This window comes from Lepisma saccharinum, chromosome 1 (assembly GCF_977018435.1).
Source record: "Lepisma saccharinum chromosome 1, izLepSacc3.1, whole genome shotgun sequence".
In the NCBI taxonomy this organism is placed as follows: domain Eukaryota; kingdom Metazoa; phylum Arthropoda; class Insecta; order Zygentoma; family Lepismatidae; genus Lepisma; species Lepisma saccharinum.
The window spans coordinates 218402324-218429231 of NC_139229.1; the positions used below are offsets into that span (position 1 = coordinate 218402324).

The window sequence follows — 26908 nt, forward strand, 5'->3', positions numbered from 1 at the left end:
GGTCATTTTACGTCACTTTTCTGCCACTTTTGTCTTCTCATTACTATGCGGATGATTGATGATTACATGAAACTGATGAAGAGACTCACAGGGAACACCTACGCACTGGCCCGGACTCGAACCAGAGTACCTTCTGTGTCGAGACCGCTAAGGAAGTTGCCTTGTTGCCTACTTTGTTGTCGACTTTTATTCATTAAGTGTAACAATATAAATTGCTGTCATTAGCAGTGCTCGAAGTATGGAGGGATGCGGGGGATGGTCACCTCCAACTAAGACAATTTGTGTGAAGCCCCCCTTCCCCGCTGTTACATTGATGGCACGTTAAATCATTGGAGCATTTCCCAAATTAAACAGTGATTTATACACACACCCAAACACTCCTCTAACACACCCCTAAAATTTTCCACAAAGCTCTAATTTAATTTATGGTCAGTTTGGCTCTAAATTTATACTTGCGCCTTTAGATAGAAAATTCTGAATAAACCCCTACAAGCAAACATCCCTCCACCCACGGGGCGAATTTAGCTTTTTGCTTTGGGGGTGGGGGATGCTCGCTCAGTGGCGTATTTGTAATTTCATTTCGGGAGGTAGGTTTTTTGGGGGTATGATGCTGATTTGTATATGTTACCAGTCAGTCATTGCCTGGCGGTTCTAAGTACCTTAGAACATTGGTTGTAACCTTTGATAAAATTTAAACGTAATTTAGAAACACTTAGTGCAGTTGGATCCATGAGTTTTAACGTGCAAATTGTCCATCACCATGTTCGTGCACTTTATTTGACCCAATAAGAGCTTCAAGAATTAAAAGAAAACTCAAAACAAGATGTTGACGACTTCTGCACCAGCATACACCAAACACCATCGCTTAAAAACACATAGGATGCAAGAGAAAAATTAATGACAATAGTCATGGACAATTTGCACGGTAATACTCATGGATCCAACTGTACTTGTATTTACATTCTACGAAAACGCAAATTCATACTCAAAAACAGCTATCAAACTAGTAAAACTGAAAACGTAACCAAATTTCTATTGCCAACCTACCTACAAGTTTCTTGTGAACTCTAATACATGTAAAATATCAAAACTATGCCTGAAAACTTTAATGGAAAACAGTCTGATGTTGGCTTGGTGAATTGTTCAGTTGTAAAATGGTGTTATTTTTAAATTCACAACGCTACATACTCTTCAACAAGAAATCTTTAATAACTGGACTATTAATGGACACGAATATTTTTTTTTTCAATTGTGTGTACTATATGCTTTGAAATTAATTTTCTTTAATGCACATAAAAATTCTTTGATGGGCATAAAAACATCCCTGGCAGGGATAAAAATAGTTGTATTTTTCCGGGGATAAAATTTGCTTTTTGGGGGAGATCCCCTGCACCCCCCCCGTTCATTCGCACACCTTCTCCACCTAACAATTTCCACTTCAAGAGCTCTTCATAAGTGGTTGGATATCATCCGCAGATGCTATTGAGACGATGTGCTGTGATATGGGGCCGTGGAGGGGGTCATTATCAACACAATAACTTCTGGGCCTCTCCTATGGCGTCGTGGTAACGCTGTCGCCTTGTAATCGAGAGGTCCCGGGTTCAATATCCGGTGGGGACTCACAGTGGTTCGGATCCCAGTTTAAACCGTAGGTCCAGTCCCGATTAGCTCTTTCTGTGCATGAAATGGACTTAAGACACAAAATCTATCAACAATAACTTCTGAATAACACGCTAAATTAAATTTATTGCCAAAAGTATAATTTAGGCTTTCGTGAAAAATGTTAATGAGGTGTGAGAAATTTGATGGAGTTGTGATGTTGATTTTAGGATTTGCTTTTAATAAATGTATAATTTTGACTGAGGTGTATATACTTATAAAATAATATTTGATGTAATTATAACGAGAAGGTTGAAGCACACATTTACATTAATAATGTATTAAAACATTAGTGAAAAAAGCAATTGGAAAAGTTTCCAAAAGAGATGCATAACCTGCTGTTACAATTACTGTTGTTAGCAAGGGAATAAAATAGATGGGACTTGCGAAGTGCGATCCAAAGTTACCGCCCCACTATTAACGCGTTCCTTTAACCAAAGAAGAACAGCGTCCATTGGTTCTGATCTGCATGCTATCTAATAATAATTACCGGCTGCATGATCACGTGCGAAATGCAGCCAATCACGTGAGAGTTGTTTTAGTGTCACGGGGACGGTCGGTCGTCTGTTGCGCCGAGTGAAGTGAAGAGGGAGAGAAAAAAGGGCTTGGCGGGTTTTTGTTGTTCACTCAGTCAGTTCGAGTTTCTGGTCGTCAGAGGATGGAGGTGAGCAGTCTTCAACTCGAAACGAGCTCATGGTAGTGCTAAAAAACACGCATGGCAACAGGGGCCGAGGGAGGTGAGTAAAAGTGCATCCCCGTCGTATGCATGTGCATGCAACAATGGGTGAACGACCCCGGTTGGAAAAAAGTTATACGTAGTAACTTGCCCTGTGCACGCATAACCTTGTGCCAGTCCATTTACGACACCGCATTCATTCAGCGCGACGTGACCGTTACTGCTAGCCTCGCACAGGGGTAGATTTCACCCCTGCGGAACATGCGGCCTTGTGGCGGGTTAGGGAGGGAAGAAAGGGGTTGGAAAGTGGCTTGGCTGCATTCGTCTTTTTTCTTTTCTCCGCTCGCCAAAAATTACGAGCCATGTGCACCTTGGTATGCAGCAATGATGCACTGTGCTTCTCTTCAACTACCGATCAACGGCACGCGACTTGTATTGTCATGGTGCAAGACCACGTGCGTGACAACTTACCAGATTCAGGTAATGTCTTTTAACAGCGACGACGCCAGGGGAAGGCGGGAGCGGCCACCCCAAAATTTCTCTGCCCACCAGTTCACCCAAATAAACACATTCAATAAGTATTCCAGTCGTCGCTCCATGTATATTTTTTGTTTTGAATATTGTTGTCACTACAAATGGTGGCAAATGAAATAAATGAATTTTATAACTTTTCTTTCAAATAATTCGAACACATCAAACTTCAAGAGCAGTGCATTTATAATTTATGCAGAGTTTTTTTTACAGAATATGTTTTAAATATGAAATTCGCAACAAGAAAAAATCACATAAAATACTATAATCACATTATTTTGCGACTTAATATGCATAACAAATATGTTGAGCAATTCCGGACACTAACGTTTTTTGACGTTATAGAGTTTGTGCAAATTACAAAGGTTAATGCAAGGTTTTTATTCAACACCTCAAAATATACAGTTATTCACACAAATATTCGGGCAGGTAGAAAATTTTTATTTTAAGTCTTGTTACATTTTAGACGATACATTTTAGACGAAGACACATTAAAAACTTTAGCACCGGCAATTCCCCTGACAAAGTAAACAACAATGGCCAAACCAGGGGAGGGGCCATGAACACATTTTAAAAGGTGGACATGTAGATTTAGTATCCAAATTATCATAAATAAGGTCCTTGCAAAAGTTTTAAGGGGACATAAAATACGATGGATTGGGGGGGGGGGGGTTGTTGATGCAGGAGTATAACTAAATCATTGATTAGTCCAAACTGAAGAGAATGTAGAAATTGAGACGAAATAGAAATAGAGATATGGTAGTCATAGACCTTTAATACTTTAAAGTCAATTAAAGTTGCTTCATCATATTAATAGTAGCAAACGCTTGGTATTTCGTATTTCATTATTTTTAAAATACTTATGAAATCTTGTTGTTTCTGGCTTCAGATATAGATGCCGATATTATTGGCACATAATATTCAGACCCAGCACTATTGAAAATAATTACGGATTTCCAGAAAGGGGGCACACCCCCATGGAAAACGCTTGTCAACCTAACATTATATATTTCATACATATAATTTCATTTCAACCACAGTAATTAAGTTAATTATTATAAGGGCGTGGCAGTAACATGTCAAACTGAAGGAGTGTTTCTTGAGGGGGCAACACTAGTAGGGGTGAGTGTGCCTTGTTTATCCCCATGGGAAAATACCTTGCCTGGAAAAATTCAGCAGAGAAATTCAGTTTCCAAACTTCGATTCCTGCATATAGCGATAAATACGGTAATTCATGGAACATTTTCAAACTGCCGATGGAATGACCAACATTTTTATAGTGCCTCTCCGGTATGCATCTTTACCATATAACTTATAATTATCATGTAATAGTTGGTGAAGGTTTATATGAAAACACTTATGCAATACTTTTATATCTATATACATTATACTTTTAAGCAGACGATTACGAAACTATCTTATTATATTATAAACATGAAAATTTGTGTAATTTGCTAACACTTCCGATTCCGAACAACGAATAGATATTAGCTCTTATTTCTTCAAGCATTCATTTATTCGTTATTCACTTATAAACTACAGAACCAAAAATGTATCAATTGACACAAATGTATTGACTTCAGTAACAAGGCGCATCAATTTATACACAGAAATGCATCATAGTATACTTTTATCAAGTGCTCTTCCGTGTAATGCACTAAAATGCGTCAATCTAGACATGATAATTTAAAGAAACCACGTTTAAATGTGTCGATTGATTCACCAAAAGTGTATCAACGTTGATTTGAAGCATTTCCAATTTCGTGTGTATTTGTATAATTTAATTTCAGCAATTGTGCTGTATGGCAATACATGTGCATAGTAATATTTGATATTTCAAAATGGTGTTTCAGCTGAAAAAACTCCGAATAAAACCGAGATGTCATGCATCTGGGATAATCTATGATGGTCAGTTGCCCTAGGTGAGGTCGATATGTACCAAATATTCCTAATCCCTCCCTTTTGCAGAATTGAAGTGGTCGAGAGAAATTTTGTGTGTGTGTGTGCGTATAAATCAGTGTATGATAAACTCAATATTTTGAAATGATTCATGTTATATGTAGACTAATGTATGCAAGAAGGGGAATGGGCAGTGCCGGATCTACAAATCTTGCCCCCCCCGCAAAATATTATCAAATGCCCCCCCTACCTACTTTCACACACACTGTATGTGTATATATATATATATATATATATATGTGTGTGTGTGTGTATTACACATATATAATGTCTGTGTGTGTAATTTTAGATATCATGTTGACAAACTCACATACGAGGGCCTACAGGGTGATTTAAAAGTCCGTTAACACCCCCTATAAAAAGTAAAGGAGTTGGGCTTGGTACAATTGGTCATGATAGAAACAGGTTAGGCTTAGGTGGAACCACATTGGTGTGTTCCAAGCGGACGTCCACCATATTAGTGGCCGCCATAATGAATTCAACTCAATTTTTTTTTAAATGGGAAGGGGGTGATGTGCATAGGCGCCGATTACGTAAGAGATTTTGGTGGGGGGGTTAAAGCTAAGTAAATCATAAATACTGATTTCTTTCTGTTTTCGGGAAGAGGGGCAATTTTTTTCCTTAAGGAGGAATTAACCTTTGAAAAATAGTAATTGCAATAACGGTCTTTGACAACAAAACATATATATCAGGGTACATCGAACTTTATTAGCTGGACAAAAAATTAACTGCACTACTGTGATTATGTAATTATACAACATAATACTTTACCTGTAACTTTTGACTGAGAATTTTTTTATCATATTCTGTTTATAATACTTATTCTTACAATGCTTTATAGGAGTTTAATATCTTCACACATATTTACATAAACAACTAAGGCCCAAGATAAAATTTTCATCTGGGCGAGCATTTTTTGACATTTCCGAAGGAAAGAACCTATTTTGCAATGAACTGGCTCATTCAAGAGCATGAATACTACAGTATTCCCATGCTTCTTCCTCCATTCTCGCACATATTCATTTATAATATGCCATGCGTTTTCCTTAATTCATTGTCAGTTTGAAAAAGGAAAAACTGAAATAGTAAACGCACAAGGACAAGAAAGACACTCAAACTGAGTGATAGTCCCACATTATTGATTCTGCCCATTTCAGAGCATAATCCTGCGTAATTTCCCACATGCTGTGTGCGAAGTTTCTGTGTGCAAAAGTTATGTAATATGTTGAAAGATATGCATCGGGCCCCTTATAGGGGGTCATAATTGCAATTTTCAACCTTTGTTTTAAATGCTTGTTCAAAGACAAGAATGGTAATCTGGGTTCATTTTAAGGGGAATATCCATTTTCCACTTTCGTTCCCCCACCAGTCCACCCGCCGAGTGCTTTAATAGTTTTATTTGAAAATTTTGACTTACTCTCAATTTCTGGAGAGGCTGTACCCCCATCAGCTACCCTCTGCGTACGCCAGTGGTCCAGGGTGTGCTAAGTGGAAGAGAGAGTGACATTTGGGTACTTACTGTAACTGCTTTCCTGTAACCGTTCTTACACTGCTGCTAGAAAGGAATAGAATGACGTCATCAATAGCATTGACAAAGGTTGCTGAACAAATTTGATTTCCGTATCTGTAAATAGTATACAGCGACGTCAAGCAAAATATTTGTATGCTACCACGCCTCACTCCTTTAACCCATTGTTTTTCTTCTAAATGCCCATTTCTTCGGAAGAACACGATCCTGCATTCTGTGCGGTTGCCCTAACAAACATCGGTGTATTGAGAAGGACGTTGTGAAATGGCATGATTCGCGACAGGAAGGATATCGTGAACAACCGGATCCTTGCAGAAACCGCAGATAGGGTCTGCAAATAATAACCGGAAATAATGCACTTCATAGAATTTGAGCAATGCGAGTAATTTAGTTTTAGAAACAAGATATATCAATTGGACTATTACGAAGAATATCTATGTATAAATACATAACTAACTAACTAACTAACTCTCTAGCCTTCTTAAACCCGAAGGTTCATGGCTGCAGCAACACAGGCCTTCCATGTTTCCCTATTTTGAGCAAGTTCTATATACTCTTTTCCCATGAATATGTGTGCGGACAGTGGGTAGTCCCAAAATTTTCACAGGATATTTTTACAGGGTATAAGCTATGTGTAATGACTTCCATTAACATTGGATCATATTTCCATTAAATACGCGTATATGGATGAATTCATTTAACAGAAAAGGCCATGGATGGCAGAATACTGCTAATGATATGCCCATAATGGACATAAAAGGGGCATATTACAATAAACATTTTTAAAATAAAAAATACGAAATGCTTATTTCAATGATAGCATTGAGACACAAAGACTATACGACGCACGGTTTTAGAAGCGATTTCGGGCGGAGCTACGGAGAGCGTGTCCTTGGCGACCAGCCAATGGCAGGAATGAAATGTTGTACAGTTAGGAAACTGCGGCGCGCAAGTTAAACACTGTGTTTTTGATTGATTGATTTGGTGTTTTTAGTCCACTTTATGGACAGTATGGCTAATCGGGACTGGACCTACAGTTTAAAGTAGGATCCGAACCACTATGTGCCTCCACCGGGTATCGAATACGGGACCCCTTGATTACAAGACGACAAACGCCGTGTTCTGTATTTTTATTGCGCGCAAGAAGTTTTAACCCTAGCAATACCAAGGGGGGCTCTCAGGCCCACTGATTCATTTTTTGCGTATTACATGTATATCCATCAATGTAAAAATTCACAAAAAATAGTAATTGTTCCTTGCAATATTTAGAATGACATCGCGTGATTTTTTCCAGAAATGTTCATTAAAAAGTTACTTTATTTCGTTGATATTGTTTATGGGCCTCAAAGGCCCATCCCTTGGTAATTCTAAGGAAAGATTTCGCAATGATGTTTTAAAGGTATTTCAATACATGAGATGATATATTCAATTGCTAAACTATAGTAAAATGAATGTATGGGTAGTGGAAAAGAAAAAAAAGATAACTTTGCTAGAATTTTGCACAGTTTAAGCATTGTTCCAAGTATCAACATTGTAATTGCAGGAAAGTAATAAATGTTACAGTGATTTACTATAATTACTTAAAAATCATTATGTAATTTATCTTTCATGTATAATCCATAACAAAACATGAAAGTAGTGTGTAATTAGTTAACTTATGTGTACAAATGACAGAAAACACACATCAGTCCAGTTCAATTGAACTTTCATTCATGGGCCTCTGAGCCACCTCCCCCCCCGGTAATCCGTGTAACAAAAAATACCTTGGCATTGCTAGGGTTAATAAAACTCACCACTGTAAGGTCCATCATAAGATGGGACACGACATTTTGAACCTGACTGTCCAAGTCCCATGAATTTCCGTCGCCTACAGCCAGAGTTATCGTTTCTTGAAGAAACACGGGAAACAGCACGTCTCTACACACACACACACAATAACCCTTACATTTCCGAACCCGGGACCCGTGGCGTCGTAGCGCGCTGTACAATACAGCCCTTATGTTCGATAGTTGTGAAATAGTGTGTGTTCCGTGAGTGTTATTTAATAACGTCGCGCCGGCCCCCCATAGTGGAGTGGTTAGCATATCGCGCTATCGAATCCCGGCCTGGACATGGATGTTTATGAATGTCCATTCATCAATTTCATTATATCATCACTCATTCCCATCTTCCCAAAAGTGACAGAAAAGCTAAGTAAAATAAAGCAAATCAAATCAAGTTAATAATGTCGCTCTCGAAACCTAGAGTAGACCGTAACACATGGTCCAACATAGCTGCCGTGATCTCCCCTGTTGCTGCAGCTATTCGCTGTGTCAGTTGCTCTATGGTGTTCATCTTTACTTGGTACACCCTACACTTAATGAAACCCCATGGAGACAAAAAAAATCTAGGGGAGCCAGCTCTGAGAGCGAGCCGCCCAAAGTCTTGGTGAGCCACGGCCGATTCTTCTATCGCGGAATTTGCCAGCGAGGAAGTCCTGAACGATTCTGACGAAATGGGGCGGTGCACCATCTTACTGGAAAACAACATTGTATTTTATGCCATCCTGAAAACCATTCATTAGCGATATAAGGAAAATATCAAGAGTCTTTTGAATCACCCTGTATAAAGAATAGTCCATGAAGGCTATGAGCGATAAGCTTCAAATTATATAAATAATGCAATCGAAAAAAGAGTGCTATTATTGGAACAAAACTTTACTTTTCTCATTCCAAGCCCTGTGATTTTTATTTTACGTGGACTTGCTTCTTCTGTTACACTTGTGCTCATGTTGAGTTATGCATGAAGAGAGTATTTTAACTTTGTAATGTTTTCAAGGAGAAACAACTACTTTGAAGAAAAAAGGAATTTTAAAAAGAACTCTCGACAACTGTGCGGGAAGCATGACAGCCGCGAGTCGATTATAAGGTCTTCAAACAAAACGAACGATTCGAACAGAACCAGCTGGTTTACGTGTTGGAAAATTCGAAATTAATGGTTTCTATCAGTTCCAATCAATTGGTTGCGTGCTTGCAAGGGAATTCCTCGTACACTTGGTACGTGCGTTGGTGCGTGTGTGCGTGTCTCGATGAGCGGCGAGGCGTTCGTTCGACTTTGCTTTTGGTTCTCAGGCCTTATCCTTCTTGGCTTTCTTTCTTTTTAACCCAAAAAGTAATACATAGGAGGAATTTGATGTTTTGTATTCATCCAGTTAAATAAAAAAATGAAGGGGGTTGTAGAGACACAGACACTGGTCCTAGAAGGTCCACACCACATTTTGGGTCAACATTTAACCTCAGTGGTGTTAAAATAAACAGAGATAAATTATTGTAATCAGCACCATTTTTAACACCAGTGTACCGATGAAGGAGTTTTATTGTTTCAATTAATTTCTTACTCTGAAAGTAAGTATTCAAACTGAAGTGACAATCAACACTTGTAACTTGGTAAAACACGTTCAGATTTAATTTGAATTTCGTTTAGAGTCTGGAGAAGATCTTGCTATAAGGTTGAAACGTCATGTTTATGGTGTGTTTATTTGACAATAAATTCTGTCTTGCTCTTGGTCAGCATTTTGAGTGTTTTGTTAACTAAAATTCGAATCCTGTTTGTACCGTAGTACATCGCCTCACTTAGCAGTATCGCAATTTGCTTCTATATACCACGTTTTTGTCCTGTGTCGTTCGAATTACTCTTTGGACAAAAATAGAAGCGAACTGCGGCACTACTAAGTGAGGCGAGTGTACTTATTTCTGACTTTGAGGAGCTTTCCTTCCCATCCATGGCGTCGCCAGAGGATTTCTATTCGAGTGGATTCAAGGGTGGACGAAATATTGTCAGTTGGGCTGTTCTTGGATTCTGTTCTTCGATTCTGTGCTTCGAACGCCAGCAGTGACGGAGATAAGTAGAGGCGTGGGGTAAAGCAGTTGCCCCACTACATTTTTGCTAAGCCCTGCCTACAAAGACAAAGTGAACTGTCCTTCCCCCCCCCCCACTTTTGGCACCCAATTGCCGCTAGTGATTTCCAATGTATGTGCAAATTATTCTGCAAACACATAAAGGTAACACAATTAACGAATAAAGTATGTGGGAGTGTTAATAACAAGAAATTTGCTGTAGAACGAAGTTGGGTTGTTCAATTTCACCTTCCTCCCCCTCAGTAGTTGCTTGGCATTTTCGCCGTTTGAAAATACTTAATTTTTTAAAGAACATAATATTGTTTAATAACGGTGATAAGATTCCTGTGCACTAATTTTCTATATGAGAGTGTTACGAGGTGCAACTGCGCTCTCTTGCTCCCCCGTGCGCACGCCTATATCTAATTCCTCCATTCTTTCGCTGCTCTGTCGTCTCATTTACCCCTTTTTCTCTTTCTACTTGTCTCTTTTAATCTGCCACTCTTTCCCTACCTTTCTTTCTCTTCCTATATTGTTCCTGCTTCCGTTCTATCTTTTTCATTTATGCCCCCCATCACATCTATATGTGCATGTGTGTGTTCCTCTTATAGGTAGGGACGTGAAGTTCTCGTTTTATTTTTCCCTAAATTTCGATGTTATTTTTTTCTGTAATTCGGTGTTATTTTTACATGCATTTTACTGTTCCTTCTATGATTAAGATTTTCACATTGTTTTTAGTTCTGGAAAATTGAGACAAATTTTAGTTTTAACGACAAAAAAAATTGTGGCTTACCTTTGTGAGAAATGACCATTTTTTTTCCATTTGGAAACTATTTCATTTCATCAGCCACTAAATATGAAATGTTTATTGAATGATAACATCCAAATCTTTGAACACAATCATTCACATCACATTTTCCTAACAATGCCAAAAAATCCCTCTGCAACCTCAAAATACCGTTTTCTCTACACACACATATACAAGCCCCCTAACCCCTTCCCCGAAAAACAACAGGTGGTTCTCCCTGAAACTTTTCCCGTTCCTACGAAATTTCCCTTCTGGGAAGAACCCCCCCCTCCCCAGAGCGAATTCTATTTCAGGACAAGGTTAAACACTGCCAGTCGTGTCCGTGAAGAACTGCAAAATGAAGCATGGCAATCTCTTTTGAATCGAACCATCACCAGCTAGACTACAAATGACAGATCTAATAGAGCTTCAGGTATTCTTTTTGAAACAGAATAAGTGATATCCCCCAGTTAATATTGCATATTTCGCGGCTATTTTCGCGTTAAAGTGTAAAATTCCGTGTTATTCTGCAAAATTACAGAATTCACGTTATTTCGCGATTCCGAAACACCGAAAACTTGCCTCCTTTGCCTACCCAAATACATTTTAAACACTTTATTTTGCTTTCCTCAACTTTTCGGTGTTGTCGTTAAAGCGAAAACTTCTCGTCTCTACTTATAGGTTGTGGTTGGTCTAGAGCAGTGGTTCTCAAACATTTTCCTCATTGTGCCCTTTAGTCGTAACTGAACGTCTGATGTACCTCCCACCAAAGGTTTCCTCCCAATAGTGGGTTTTGGGGATTTTTTTAGCAGCCTGATTGGTGGAGCGTTTTTGATATGCTGGAAGTGTGTTTCTGCAATAGAGCAAAATGACATTCGGGTTGTATGTGGAAAGATGGCAAGTAAACGTTAGAATCCTACGTTTATTATTCTATTCGATGTTCCTACGTTTACAATCGTTATGATTAGTTACAAAAATAAAAATGTGAAGCACATGTATGCTAAGAAGTATATAAAACACTAATTTTCACATTTTCCCGAGTTATTAAAAGAAAGTAAAGAACAGAAAAAAGTTTGTAAACAAGCTGTCAAGTACAATTTTGGAGTTTTTATTGTAAATCCACAGAGTTTCTAGTGAGAAGGATGTTCCTGCATAGCCTGGCACAGTTTCTTGATGTCTGGTGTACACTTTAAACGTTCAAGCGGAGATTCGGCTCCAAATTTAGTCAATTTCGTTATTTGTTTTTAGGTACACCATGGATGAAAAACTACTCACCGAACTGATTGCGTACACCCTTCAAGTAGTTCGTGTACCTCTGGGGGTACGCGTACCACTGTTTGAGAACCACTGGTCTAAAGAATAGGCTGACTGACGGTGGCGCCACCTGTTGGCCATGCCAGTAGAATTGGAATGAGATGAGAGCAATAAATCATCATTTTAATTGACATTAATGGCTTTTTTATTCATTATCGAGGGGTGACGCTATTGTTATTTAATCTAGCGCCACGTGTCGTGGGTGGAGGAGGAGATGAGTCATCGATGACTCATGCACACGTGTGAGTTTGAAATTAATGGTTTTCCATTAGTGCACAAAAGACACTATTATGTATTCCGTTTTTGACCTAAGCTAACCTTTTGTTGTATATTATATATGCGTTTCTGCCGGATATGAGTCACAGATGATTTATACTGACGTTGGAGTTTGGAATTAATGGTTTCTCCATTAAGGTACAAAAGACACTATTATGGAGTTCGTTTTCGGACTATTCTAACACTATTGTTGTATTTTATTAATGCGTTTCTGCCGGATATGAGTCATGGGTGCTTTAGGCACACGTGGGAACTTGGAATTAATGGTTTTTCCATTAATGTACAAAAGGCATTTTCGGCCATTTTGGCGTCGGTGGTGAGTTATATTTGGTATAATTAAGGATCCGGATTTACCCGTATTCAACTGGTGCCGACGCGTTCGATCGGAGGTAGAAGGTATTATAACACATGTTCGCTTTAAAGGCGAAGAAATTGAACGATGTATCCTATATGAAAACGAAGTATGCGAGCAGAATCCATGTTATTAATATTAACCTGTTACGGAAGAACCTGTTATGTGGTTGCATTCATCGGCACCCCCAAACCGCGCGCGTTCATGGACACGTGAGGAGAAAAAAGGTTCTCTATTGTTACGGCCCCCATCGCTTGGTCTTCTTCCGAAGTTGAATGGAAGTCAAGTGTCGCCAAATTTTTACACACGAGTATTGATTTTCTTTTAGGTTCCAATTTTATTTGGTGGAAGTAATCTACGCGGTATTTCTGCCGTTTTTTGTAACATTGCAAAGACTATTTAACCTAAGGCGTAACGAATTTGGCTGAACTAGGAACATTCTGTTCCAGTATCTACAGGTTAAAGTGGATGCGATCCACTATTTGCTCTTATTTCTGGGTTGCGAACCACGGCCCATTTGATTATTGGGTTATAAACATCAGGATTCATGTAAAATTGACCAGATGTTTTTACTGTTAGAGACAATATTTCGCATTATTTGTGTATTTTTACTCAGAAAACGCTATTTGAACGATTCAAGCAAGAGTTCGCATGGGAATTTAGACACACAAACTGTGTTTCTTCAACTTTAGCTGAAATTTAGGTTTATTTTTTACTCTAATATCACAATTTCTTCTATTCAGGCAACATTTTTTATTAAATTTTGGACTCACAAAGACATTTTTCAACTTTTAACTTGTTATTTTAAAAGTTTATTTCCATTTTTTACTCTAATATCACAATTTCTTCTATTCAGGCAACATTTTTTATTAAATTTTGGACTCACAAAGACATTTTTCAACTTTTAACTTGCTATTTTAAAAGTTTATTTCCATTTTTTACTCTAATATCACAATTTGATCTATTCTTGCAGAAGTGTTTATTGCAATTTTGACTTGCGAAGATAATTTTTTCAACTTCTTTTATTATTTTTTCCATTTATTGCCTTTTGTATCTTATATTTTAAATTCTTAACTTTGAGTTTTGTTCTTTATTTAAAAAATTTCTCTAATCACTAAGGAAGAAGTACTTTTAAGTAAAACTGTACCCACAAAGTTTATTATTACTATTATTATTAGTATTATTATTATTATTGTTGTTGTTTTTGTTTTGATGTAGTTGTTGAATCTTGTTGTTGTTGTTAGGGTTTATTGACTTCCACTACGCTATTTTTGGTTTGCTTCGTAGGAAAGTTTGTTTATTTTAGAGTTTCCTCGGTATTTTCTTACTGTTAGGGTAGGTAAAGTTTCCTAAATATATGAGTAGGGTTCCATATATTCTTGTTCTTGCATGTTTTTCATATGATGTGATCACAACAACTCTCCAAGTGCTTTTACTGCATGTTTCCATTTTTATTGAGGCTTAGTGATTTCTAGAGCCACTTTATGCATGAGAGAAAGCTTGAAAATTTCGATCTCAGATAGCCGTCAACCTTATGTCAGAGTATTTTCGAGTATATTTTAGTCTTATTATGGGGCAGTAGAATATCATGGCTTGCTTATTTTTTAAGTATGTTGCGCAGTTATTGTATTTTTGCTTTTGCTTTCTAGATAAACTGTATGAAATGTTTAATATTTGTACTTTTTGCACTTATAAGAGGCCAAACTTTTACTGTAACTAAAATTATTATCTCTCTAAGCACTGAAACCCCTTTACCAAGAGTACTATAACTGAATGTTTATTAATATTGTTTCTTTCATCCCTTAAATATAACTACTTAACAATATAATGACAAATCACAGGACAAGACGATGTTAGCAGATGACTACGTGGCTCTTAAGTCCACCTGCCAAACTTTTCTTACCATGTTATTTACCCTTATAGTCTTTTATTCGGGGTACGTTTCAAGTACTACTTGACTTTTTGAGTGTTTGATTAACACCAGGGGTTATTTGTATCTGTTATGCTGTATTATTTGAGGCTTCTTTTTTTATTCTACAATCACTATATGTCCCTGAGAACTAAATTTCCACTGACTGAAGCTTAAAGCTTAGGCTCTACAGCATGTTGAATGGTTAAGCACTGGTCAATATGAATTTTACAGAGGCTAGTAGGAGGCATAGGAACACACGCCAGAGCCTTATTAGCGTGCAAGAAGCATTTTCAGGGAGTACTACGAGGAAACGAAGTTGATTTTTTTGAGGGCTTTACCAGTTACACAGCCAATATTTGCTATTTCAAGTAACTACATGTACCAAAACATTTTACAGCCCAACACTAACTAGACTTCAATTTATATTTTATTAGGTGCTAAATGTAGCAAGAACACTGATTGTACATACTTTTGAGAATCCAACTATTTCAGGATTTTTTCTATGTACGCATATTTTTATTGATTACTAACTTTAACAGACCAATCAGGAAGACGCCAAAATTCACTAAACTTAGTACTATAGTGTATGTGATTGCATGAAAAGTAGAAATTATAACAACCACAAGATTTCGCTTTTTTTGCTTTTGGGACTAATCGTGACGCTGAGGATGAATGGATGGCCAAAAATCTTAAGGACTGGATGTATTTTACCATTACAGACGCCTATGTAGAAACACTAGAGTACTGTTAGCTTTCAAAATTGAGGTTATACTGTACTGTTTTTTAAATATTTCGTATTTGGCACGCTTAACAAGTTACATTTATATCCATTTCAGGACAAATATTGCTAAAACTCTCAAATTAATGTGTACAACTTTATATTTCTGCTATCAAAGGAATTAACAATCCTATTTTACAAACAAAGGGTATTGTTTACACTTTATTTACTTCAATCTGAGACTAATATTTTACAGTAATTGAATCATTCAGCCCTAGTCAATATTTTACTGCATCAGAAAGTTTGTTATTAATCTAATAAGTATCCTATTTTGTGCTATTCTAACGCAAACGTTGTTTGATTCACTGGTTATAATGCAAACTTTTGCACAAATTCGATATATTCACTACCTTCAAACCAAACAATTGTACTTATTTAGCGCATTTCATTTATATTTCTTGTAATTAACTTATGTTTCTTATAATTAACAAACTAAACTAATTACTTTGGCATGTTAAAAACCTTATTTTTTACTATTTCCTATTCTATCAGGTTCTATATTGCTGTTTTTATCAATTATGTAAGACCACACTCTGGTAAATGCACATATATTCTCTTTTATACACACACACACACACACACACCCCTGTTTTCCCACCCTCCATTACGAGGAAGCTGGACTTTTCACGCCAAAGCGAGGAAGTTTTAAAAGTGCTCTGATTGGACTGAGATTTTTATACGTAATAGAGGTACTCCCGAGGATAGCGGGAATCTGGGTGTGGCTGCTATACACTCCACGGAAGTTGAGATATTGACAATGAATGGGCGGACAAGCACAGCACCCCCAACAGAGGAAGGTGCAAACTTAAGAGTATTGCGAGGAATCGTTATTCATTTGTTATTTCTTAGGTCACACACTGCGTTGACGAAACGTTATGTAAGAGGAAGCCACAAGCACCAAACCCCGAAGCGAGGAACCAACTAAACACAATAGTGTCCGTAAAACGTGAATAGAGAGGAACTACGTGTCACGTTATGATGAGTGACGGGTGATTCGAAGCGCGCGCTGTTGTTTGACGTTCCTAACTCGGCCCCCATTGGCTGCGCTACCTGTCAGCAATCTGCCGTCGATCACGCGGCAACCCAAGCACCGCCCTCCATACCAAATCATATGGGAATAAATGTTGCAACAATGTGCGAGAGCGTCTCCGCGCCAAAAGGGGTGGAACAAGCTGGTTTCGGATGGCTCAGTAACGGTGCAAGCGGTACGACAGGCGAGGAACGTACGTACGGTGGCCATTTTCTACCTTGCGCAATTAGTCGACGTAAGGTGAAAGGACATAAATGGGGAGATAGACTAAATTGTGGTAGAATGAAAAATTATTCTTATAAAAAGAATATATTTGAATTTTCATCACATGGAATTGTTACTTGTTTGGGTTAGTTCTTAACACCGCTTTATGCACAGAAAAGCTAATCGGGACTGGACCTACAGTTTAAAGTGGAAACCAAACCACCGTGCAATGTGCATCTACTACCACCATTGCATGGCATCAGATAATATTATTTCGATGGATATTGTGATGCGTTGGAGGCTGATCGCTGTTAGTATTGTCAGTTGAGATGTCTAGATAAAACTGTTTTTTCTTAACTTCCATTAGAACGCCGTTAAGTCATGTTGATATTTACTTATATTTATTTATTTAACATAAAATATGTGTACCATCACTTTTGAACTAGAAGATGGTCGGCCCCCGTTGCGGAGTGGTTAGCACATCGCGCTGCAACGCCAGGGGTCCCGGGTTCGAATCCTGGCTTGGGCATGAACGTTTGTGATGTCTATTCATCAATTTCATCATATCATCACTCATCCCCATCTTCGCAAATTAGCCAAAAGTGGCACAAGAAGCGAAGTAAAATAAATTTTGCTTTCTAGTGTCCTTTCGGGAGGCACTCGCTTCACTTTCACCGGCAAATGTTCCACACGTAGGACGCTGCTCCTCAATCCTCGATACTCAGTGGTGGCGATTGGGTTCCAAAACTAGGGGTCAAGGTACCAAATCTAGGTGGGGGGGGGGCAAAGACAGTATATTTCCCTTTGTAGATAAGATTTAGTATAGTGTGAGGGCAAAAGTGGCGAGAAGTGGAGGCAAATGCCCCCCCTCGCCTCCTTCCTAATCGTAACCAAATAGCCCTTTCACAAAACAACATCGAAAACTAAATCAACCGCAAACGTACGGTCGCGGACACTTGTCGGTTGTAATGATTTAATTGAAAGTCAATGGTATTGTTATAATCCAGAAGTGTCCCTGACTGTACAACGTGCAAAGTGTCAACTTAACAGCTTAGAACAAGCGAGGCAACCCTAGAGGGCCAGGGGTGTGGAGGAGGCAAGGGGAAACTCCGAAAGCGAGTGACCTTGACTGGAGTATACTTGGCGTCAGTATTGCCAATAACTTGAACGTAAAAGTCGTGAAAAGTCCTTAGAAAATCCGCTAGAATGTCGTTAAATGAAATGTAAAGGCTCTAGAAAAAGTCGCTAAATCTAATGTACTTCTAAAAAATAGCAAAAAGGTGGAAAAAATCGAGTACTTGCCTATAAAAGCTACATTTCCTCGTTACTTTCCTCTTCCTCTGAACACTGCACTTCACACTGATTACCGATGTCAGATACTAAATCATCGAGAAAATGCACTGCAAGAACGTTGTTTATTATTTCTGTGCACTTGGTTTTATGCAGGCGAATGCATGGTGCACTGCAGCTGTCAGTCACCAAACCTTTTCATACATAATTAGGACAAGTGATTCACGGTTAGCAAAGAACAGTGTTCGGCAATGAATAAAGCTAAAATAGCTTCAGCACTAGAAGTATTTAAATTTTCCGGTTTGAACTGTTTTTCTTCTGTTTTGCAGAACAGAAGTAACCAGATCTGACTTTATGTTTCTGTGTTTCGAAAGTTTTTTTCAGATCGGTAGTTTGGGCATACAGATAGTTCTACTTTGCAGTACTTACAATACGCTTTCGCCGTGTCACTATCGACAGGGGTTAACCATTTGTAGTTTTCCCACTCCTTCCGATAATGTTTCTTGTATTGCGGTTTTCCCCACACTGGACACTGCCCTGCCCTGGGCTGACCTGCGCGCAAACACGCACGAACTTTATAATTTACACTAGCACTTCCTTTGTCACCACACACTACCCAAAAAACTCCAATCTGAACCCACGCACGACGCGACCGCGAAGTCGAACGTTCTGTTTTATAATAAGGCAGCCGCAATGGCGCCAGGAGGAGTGTCTGATAACAATGAGCTGCGAACGGTGATGTTTACAAACATCACAAACCATACTGGGAAAGGGGGTACGCTTTGCTTCAGTTTCTCTTTGTGCATCAGAAGTGAATTACGAGGGTATTTCCTTATTTAATAACTATAAAACGGACATTTTTAAGCATTTAGACGTACCTACGCAGATATTTTGTGAATTCTCCAAATTAGTCGCTAAAGAGCACACGAAGTAGCCAGAAAAGTCGCTCGTCACTTTTTCACGTCTTTTGTCGCCAGCTAGCCAGATCCGCCAGATTTAGCGACTTCTCGCTAGAGTTGAAAACACTGCTTGGCGTCAGCTTTAGTAAAGTGTAATATCATTAATTTAGAATTCATGAATACCTTAAAAATTAATTGTTCAAAGAATGATGAAGTAACTTTCTTTGTAAACAAGAATTACACTTACAGGCTGTATTATCGATGTATATAAATGTCTGAATTATTGACAATCCATTTGTATTTTGCATGAAAAGTGTTCACAATTTAGATCCCCTGCTGTCAAAAACTCTTCGCCGTAAATCGGCACGACAAAAATGTTAATTAAATGAATTTCACTGTTTTAATGCGACGTAATATCCAGAAAAGAATATTCCCTCTTGTTTCTCTGCACTTGATTTTTATTTCACTAGCTTTGTTGCTGCTTAGGCTATATCAGAGAAGAAGCCTCATGATTTTTTTTTTTTTTCAGAATAATACACGAGCTTAATAAATTCCGTGGCGTAACAGTTCTGCACATGGTCTACTAAGATGTCAACGGAAAGTTTAAAGTAAGCGTCAAGAATGATAAATAGAAAAAAAATCGACTTTGGTAGTTTTTGTTCCTTTTGTGCGGTCCTGGAAGACAATATGTGTAGTCATAGTTAAAGCCCGCTTATTCCTCTTTCGGTGGAGCCCTATTTCAAAACCGTGGGTTTAGCTGCTTGCACGTAACATTCATTCCAGCGATAACTTGCACTTCTCCAGCATTCAGCATTCAAAGTTTACCACCGCCTGGAATTTCAGGATGCGGAAAGGGCTGTTGATATGTTGTTTTGACATCAAATAGAACAGATGTGCAAATTTTCAGATTCACACAATTTTTGCAAGATTAAAACCTAAATTGACGGTCTGTAAGTTTAAATGGAAAGTTAGTCTCTTTGGCTGCCCCAGTCGTTACAAAGCTATCAAGGCGCGAAAGAAGAATCCCTTTTAATTTTATTTTTTATTTTGTGCGAGACATGAGAGTGTATAGTTGTGTTTGTCCCATTGTACACTCGTAAATGCATTCTCATCGTCACCGCAAGAGATAAAAAACAACGAAAATAACTGAAGAAAAAGAGAGTGAGTTTCGAGAAGTTTCGACCTATACAATCGTTGAGGACGCGGTGCAACCTAAAAAGACCAATACTGTTAATTGTGTGCATTACCTTGTTTTTGCTGATCGCTGATTAAATTGTTTTTTTGCATACTTGTAAAATATGCATTGCACATTGAAAACACTTGTTTTGTAAATATAAAACCAATCGAACGCAGGCTTAGGGTTGTCCGACCTGTCATGATATGCTGGAACTGCTGTTGTCGTCGTGAAGAGATTCCTTCCTAGAGTTTTCTCACTAGCCACTGGATTGACTGTGATCCTATATATTTTATACCCTGAGTCCCTTACCGTTGGAAAGAAGTATGCACACAAAAATTACAAAGCAATTCGAACTTTCAGGATTCGTGATATTGTTTATTTCCCTTCGCTCTTGTGCCACTTTTGGCTAATCGCGAAGATGAGGATGAGTGGCGATACAATGAAATTGATGAAGGAACACTCCTCACACACCCATGACGAGGCCGCGGGATTCGAACGCCGAGACCCCTGGCGACGTAGCGTGCTGTGCTAACCATCCACCACGAAGGCCAGCCTTTCAGGATTGGTCCATTACAGTGCGGCGAGGGGGTTTAAGCTTTCACGTTTAAACGTACGTTCCTGTCGCCAGGAAAGAGATGAGCAGGCAAGCAATGTTCGTTTTTTTTTCACCCATCCTACTGGTATAAATCATGGTTGCAGTTTAGTGTTGCTATGCGAAGGTAAACTTCCCTCAGGGCAGGAGAATTGAGACAAAATTTTAGGCGAAAAGCAGTGGCGGCGCCAGGGGTGCGTGAGTGAGTGCTTGCGCGCCCTTTAATTTTCTTCCGCATCCCTTCAGCACACCCTACGTTCAACTGAAAACATTAATATGTAATATTATGTCATGTCATATTGAGGGCCGAATGATAGGTTATTATTGTATGCAACAGGCAAGCACTGAAAGAGGTACCAATACTTTTCTGTACTTGCGGCAGCCTCTGTAAAGATCAGCGGCCGTTTTTCTTCTTTCGTCAGCATTGTCGTTATCAATTTTTTCTTCTTTTGTTTCTTCAAGTGGTCTGTTCGTGGTTTTTGATAATTGGCTATAGATTACTGTGAGTTATGTTTTTTTCTTTCTTGCATTGTTCATAAACGGTTTGTTTTCCGTCTACTTGTTCTTCCTTACACTGGAGCAAAAAATTCAGGCACTTTTAAGGTATCACCTCATCAGGTCGTGCTCTGGAAATTATTTAATGCGAGTTGTAACATGAAGGGTACTGTTCTTCTTAATACGTTCTATATATTTGTTCCACGTTTAATGTCCAGTAAACGTACCATTTCAAACTTTTTCCAAGACTGTTAGGAAGATGCCCAATGTTCACGAAGAAATTTTACAGTTCGTTGTTGGGGATAGTGCGGCAGAAGGGATTTTAAAGATGACACAGTTCCTGTACTCTTCGCGTTTTGTCTTGTGGCAGACGGTGCCTTCATTGGTTACGTTGAGAAGGTTCAAAAATTGTCTTTTTAAGGGCAGGATGGTTTTATTTTGTATTTCACTACATAGTTCAATAAGACTGCAACGTGTATCTGAATGTTTACACTGCATGGAATGACCACTTTCTTGTAATACATATCGCACCCCCTAACTTTCTTTCCGCAACCCCTCAGCACCCGTAGATGAATAATTCTGGCGCCGCTGTTGGTGAAAAGAGATCGAAACTGCAGAGATATTTGAAGATACAGTCGTTGCATATTAAAATCAAGCTGGATGGAGGCATGAATTATCCGTTTTTCATAATTACATATTTCAAACTTCTTACTTGGTAAAACCGTATTTTCTTGATAAAGTTTTGTGATCGTGTTTTAGTTTTTCCTTGGATTAATGGAAATTTTTCATAATGCAAAGGAAAATTATACTTTCCACTTTTTGCAACAGTTGTTTGTTTTCTAAGTAACAATTTACGGAGTTCCGTGATTAATAATGGAACAATGAAATCTGAGTGCTCGTGTTCCCATTATCGCGGTTATCAGCTGAAAATGAGTTTGAGTTTTTGTTTTGAGTCCACTTTATGCACAGAAAGTCTAATCAGGTCTAGTCTTACAGTTTAAAGTGGTATCCGAAACACCATGTATCGAACTCAGAACCCCTTGATTACAAGGCGACGACATTACCACTGCGCCATCGGGGAGAGGTCTTGGCTTAAAAATCGAAAGATTCCTTGGTAAAGAAAACATTCTCTCTTTCAAGTTTTCATGTTCATGCCTATGTGCGAAATTTAAATGTAAGTACAGAGAAGTTCCCAATGTTTCCTTTTCTCTCTCCAAGTTACTCGTGAAGAAAAATATAAAAACCATTAACGTAAATAGTCATTTACAATTTTGAGCAAGCCTTTACATGACAAATTGCATGATATGCTTACAAAATTTCGAGGTTGTTTAAATCAGTTTGATTTAAATTGTGTGATTAACAAAAATCAGTGTTCTTTTAAAATAAAATAAATATACAATAATGCACATAAGTAATTTGTGAATATCAGAATCACTTTTGGTGAAGATACATCAATTTCTTGATAATTCAATAGTTTTTACTGGGCTTCGGTGTATAAAGTGGGCTTAAAATCAAACTTAAACAAAGAAACAATATCGAAGGAAAATTAAGTGAACAAATTATATGTACTCATGGAGTGAAACTCGTAAGAGTTATGAATGCAGCAGTAGCCCCCCCCCCCCTTCCCAACAGATGAATAAAATCAGCTTAAATGTGAACTCCTTGGCGTCGCAAGGCCTTTTTACGTGACACGTCCTCTCGTTAATTAATTAACCGCCATATTAATGCTAAACTTCGTCACACATTTTGCACTACTCAAATACTCTGGATTTTGAGATATTGAATGAAATGAAAGGCGCAAACATATGCACCGCACTACAGTGACAATGATTTATGGATTACTGACAAAGTATATCGTCAGGCTTCCTTTGTAACTAAATTTCTCGGAGACATTAGCTGCCACACAACAATCGTAACATAACCTCCCACCTTTAGTGTTATTGGAGAGTTTGGCTGGTTGTTTCCATCGCGGCTTCTCACCTTTCATCAAAGCCTTGCCGCCTGAAAGTCTCCCTCCCTTCTTTTATCTGCTCAAGCTACAGCCAGTGCATTTGAAGCGGTGTTTGTTTTTCGTTACGAGTACTTCGTCTGTGGGCTGCATAGGAGTGCGCAGACACTCTGATTAGGGGGAGGGGGGGCAAAAGCCTTGATGAAAATCCAGTCGGGAAATTAAAACCTCATTCCATATCAAAGGCCCATACCCAGATTTTTTTAGGGCGGGGGAGATCCTAAAATGTGGAACAAAGAGAAGGGCCGAAAATGCAGTTGGATTAGTTGAGTTAAATTACTTTACGTCACTTTTCTGTCACTTTTGGCTAATCGTGACGATGCGGATGAGTGATGATATGATGAAATTGATGAAAAACACTTACAAAGAACACCCATGTCCAGACCGAGATTCCAACCTGGCGTCAGAGCGTGATACGCTAGCCACTCTGTTACGGTTTTAGGCGAAATGCTGTTGGAGTATTAGATGTCACCATCAATGCTATGGTGGTATTGCAAGGAGATATATAATTGTAGAGTTGAAATTATGGTCCAAAGTAACGAGAAAAATAAACAATAAACCTGGCAATAAACAGCACAGTCGCTCACATACAAAGTCTGTCACACAGCGTACAACTGAGTGATTATTTTTGCACTCAATTCTCAGAAGTATTCTCATAGTACTTTCCTCCGCAAATTGTGTTTTCAATTTTCCATTAATTTTCTTACACCAGCACCATTGAACAACCATGATAATTCTAGGTTTAGATAATAATATATTTATAAATTAAATGATGCGCATTAGCAATGATTCTTCTAGTAAAAAAATGTCTATTTCTGAGTTAACCAATAGAACATTTTTGCATTTTCGCAGCACCATTGCAGTTAAAATGAAAGTCGGGACACTGATGGAGACGACTGGCCGAATCTGAACAAAATTCCCGACCCTTCTTTAACTAAACCTTTCACTACGCACACGTTTGCAAATTAAAGGCTCATATTTTTACATATATATTTACAAATATTGGATAACGTAAACACTGATCGTCCAAGATTAGAATGAACTTTTGCCGTCTTAGGAGAATATCTTATACTACAACGTTAGTCTTCTTACAGTTGGTAGAAGTTTCAAACGCCTCCAATGTCACTGACACAATCCTGTGCGACAAAATGTTGCTTAACATAAGGCAACAACAGATAATTTAAGCTGTTTAAACGGGTATCTGATATTGCACCATCTTAGAGAACACCCATTCACACGAACAACTTTGTCACAGGAAAAACAAAGTATCTTCAGCAGTGGCGGTCATGGACGTCCGCAGGGAGGAGCAAGGTAATTTTTCCAGCGGGGGGGGGGGGCAAATGAGGCATATATTTCCCCAAAATAGTGATACCCCTCAAAAACACTGTTTCAGTCTGAAACATAGGCGCCGACTCCATGGGGCTTGGGGGGGCTCGAGCCCCCCAATGTTAAAGATGTGGGGCAGAGCCCTCCAAATAATTTTGCTTAAGAGGATCTAATGTATTATTTTGCTTCTCTTGTAAAGTTTACTCTGAATTGTGCCACATGAACTGAACTTTAAATACACATTTGAAATGTTATAGACCATCAACTTGGGGGGGGGGGGGCTGAGACCGCAAAATCATCAACTTTGAGGGGGCTATGACCAGAGACAGCAAAACACATGACTTATTACTATATACTAAGTATGTAATTATGAGTATTGTTAATTTTTTTTACTAAAAAGAGTTTCAAAAGACGATATGCATGAACTAGGGTAGTTGTTAAGGTAGTACAAATGGCTCTCACATGACATTCAGAACGAGATCATTGATATATTAGAGAGATCTGTTTTGCGCTCCGTGGTAGCAGATATTAAAAGTCGGGAATATTTTGCTATTATGGTTGACGAAACTTGTGCCATATACATCCGTGGACAATTAATATTCTGCATTCGAACTGTGAATAAAAATTTTGACATTTATTAGAAATTCATGGGCTTTTATGAGATTCCGAACAATGAAGCCAAAACTTAAAAAAGGGAGAGCGAGTCATTCATTAATTTATTTCAGTGATCAGAGCCCCCTCCAATAATTTTGACAAGTCGGCGCCCCTGGTCTGAAATTATCATGTTCCTTCAATGCCCTAATAATAATTAACAAAAATTAGTGTGTCTGAATGAAATTGTGTGAAATACATATAATTTAAGGTGGACAGTATTTTAGAAAGAAATGTACATGTCGCATTTGACGTAGTATCAGAATCATTCAACCACCTAAGTATGAGGGAGTGCTAAAAACAAGAAATTTTCTGGAATGTTAATGACAATAAATTTGTTAGAGTATAAAGTGGGAAAGTCCAATTACATAGTAAATAATGTATCCCCTACGTAATTGCTTGGAACTCTCATTGACATGAAGATATTTCATTTTTCTTTAGTAGTATAATATTGTCGATAATATTCCTCTACACTAAATTTCTAATCGGCAGTATTAAGGGACAACTGCCCCCCTTGCCCACGCCTATGGTGGGCTGTACTCTTGAGATTTGTTTTACAAATTTATACAACACGTAACTACGGCCAGGGCCTTTATTGTTATAACATATTTTTCATTTGGCATCGAATCGAATACTTATCTACACTTAACTGATGAAAATCAGCCGAAATAGACAAACTTGACAAGGCATATTTTAACATATTTTACCAATTTCGCGTCTATACAACGTATTTCTTCAATGTTCTCATAATAAGACATATTTCTGTATAATTTCGTAATTGTCTTGCACATAATCGGTTATTTTATAATAGTGATCGGTCATGGCAGTTCCATTTCGGGAAGCAGTTCACCGGAGCTCGCTCACCGAAAGGAAGCGTTCACCGGAAGTCATTCAAAGGAACTACGAAGCCGCGGAGCATGCTCTCGGACGAGGCAGTTCCTTTTAGATAGGTAGTTCACTGGAACTTGCTCGTTGAAGGAGTCGTTCACAGCCATACCAACACAGCTCGAAGTTGATTTCGTGGGCGGAGGAGGGGATGTGGGAGACTGCTTCTGGAGTGGGTGAAAAGAATTAGAGGGGAGGAATCCGTCTTCGTGCACATATTAAAAAGCTATAGGAAACAATGTATCGACTGACCGACCGAGGTTCGGGAGCTGCTTTCAGGGTGGGGGTGAATGAAAATACATTTTAATGGATAATTGAACTTTAGCAGACAAAAAGTCCTCATCGGAAAGGAAAAGTTGGACAAGTTCTCTTCCTTTCCAAAAATGAATTCCTACCCCTTGTTGTCGCAGTGCATTACAGCGCCTGGTGATAGATTAGGAAAAATAATTGTAAATATTTTAAACATGGACGTCCGCTGTATTTTCTCCAGGGAAGGGCAAACAATGTATTTTTCTTCCAAAATAGTATAATCTCCTAAAAAAAGAGTTCAGTTTGAAGTTAGCATGAACCTGTAACGCCCTTCTAATAATTAACAAATTGAGATTGAAATGAAATTATACGTATGTGTAATATGTACAAATTGTAGGTTGAAATTTATTTTCTAGGGTGGCCGTCGCCCCTCCCCACCATTTCAGACTTTCATG

At 38.4% G+C, this 26908-nt stretch overlaps 1 protein-coding gene across 1 annotated transcript in view; it reads left to right on the forward strand.

Annotated features, from left to right (window-relative positions):
- The first annotated feature begins 2316 nt into the window (after positions 1-2316).
- Positions 2317-26908, forward strand: part of lin-28 (protein lin-28 homolog) — a 118383-nt gene continuing 93791 nt past the window's right edge. The window contains exon 1 of the mRNA XM_083127984.1: positions 2317-2396. Coding sequence (XP_082984110.1) covers positions 2375-2396 — 22 coding nt within the window. The 5' untranslated portion in view covers positions 2317-2374. The remainder of the gene's footprint in view (positions 2397-26908) is intronic.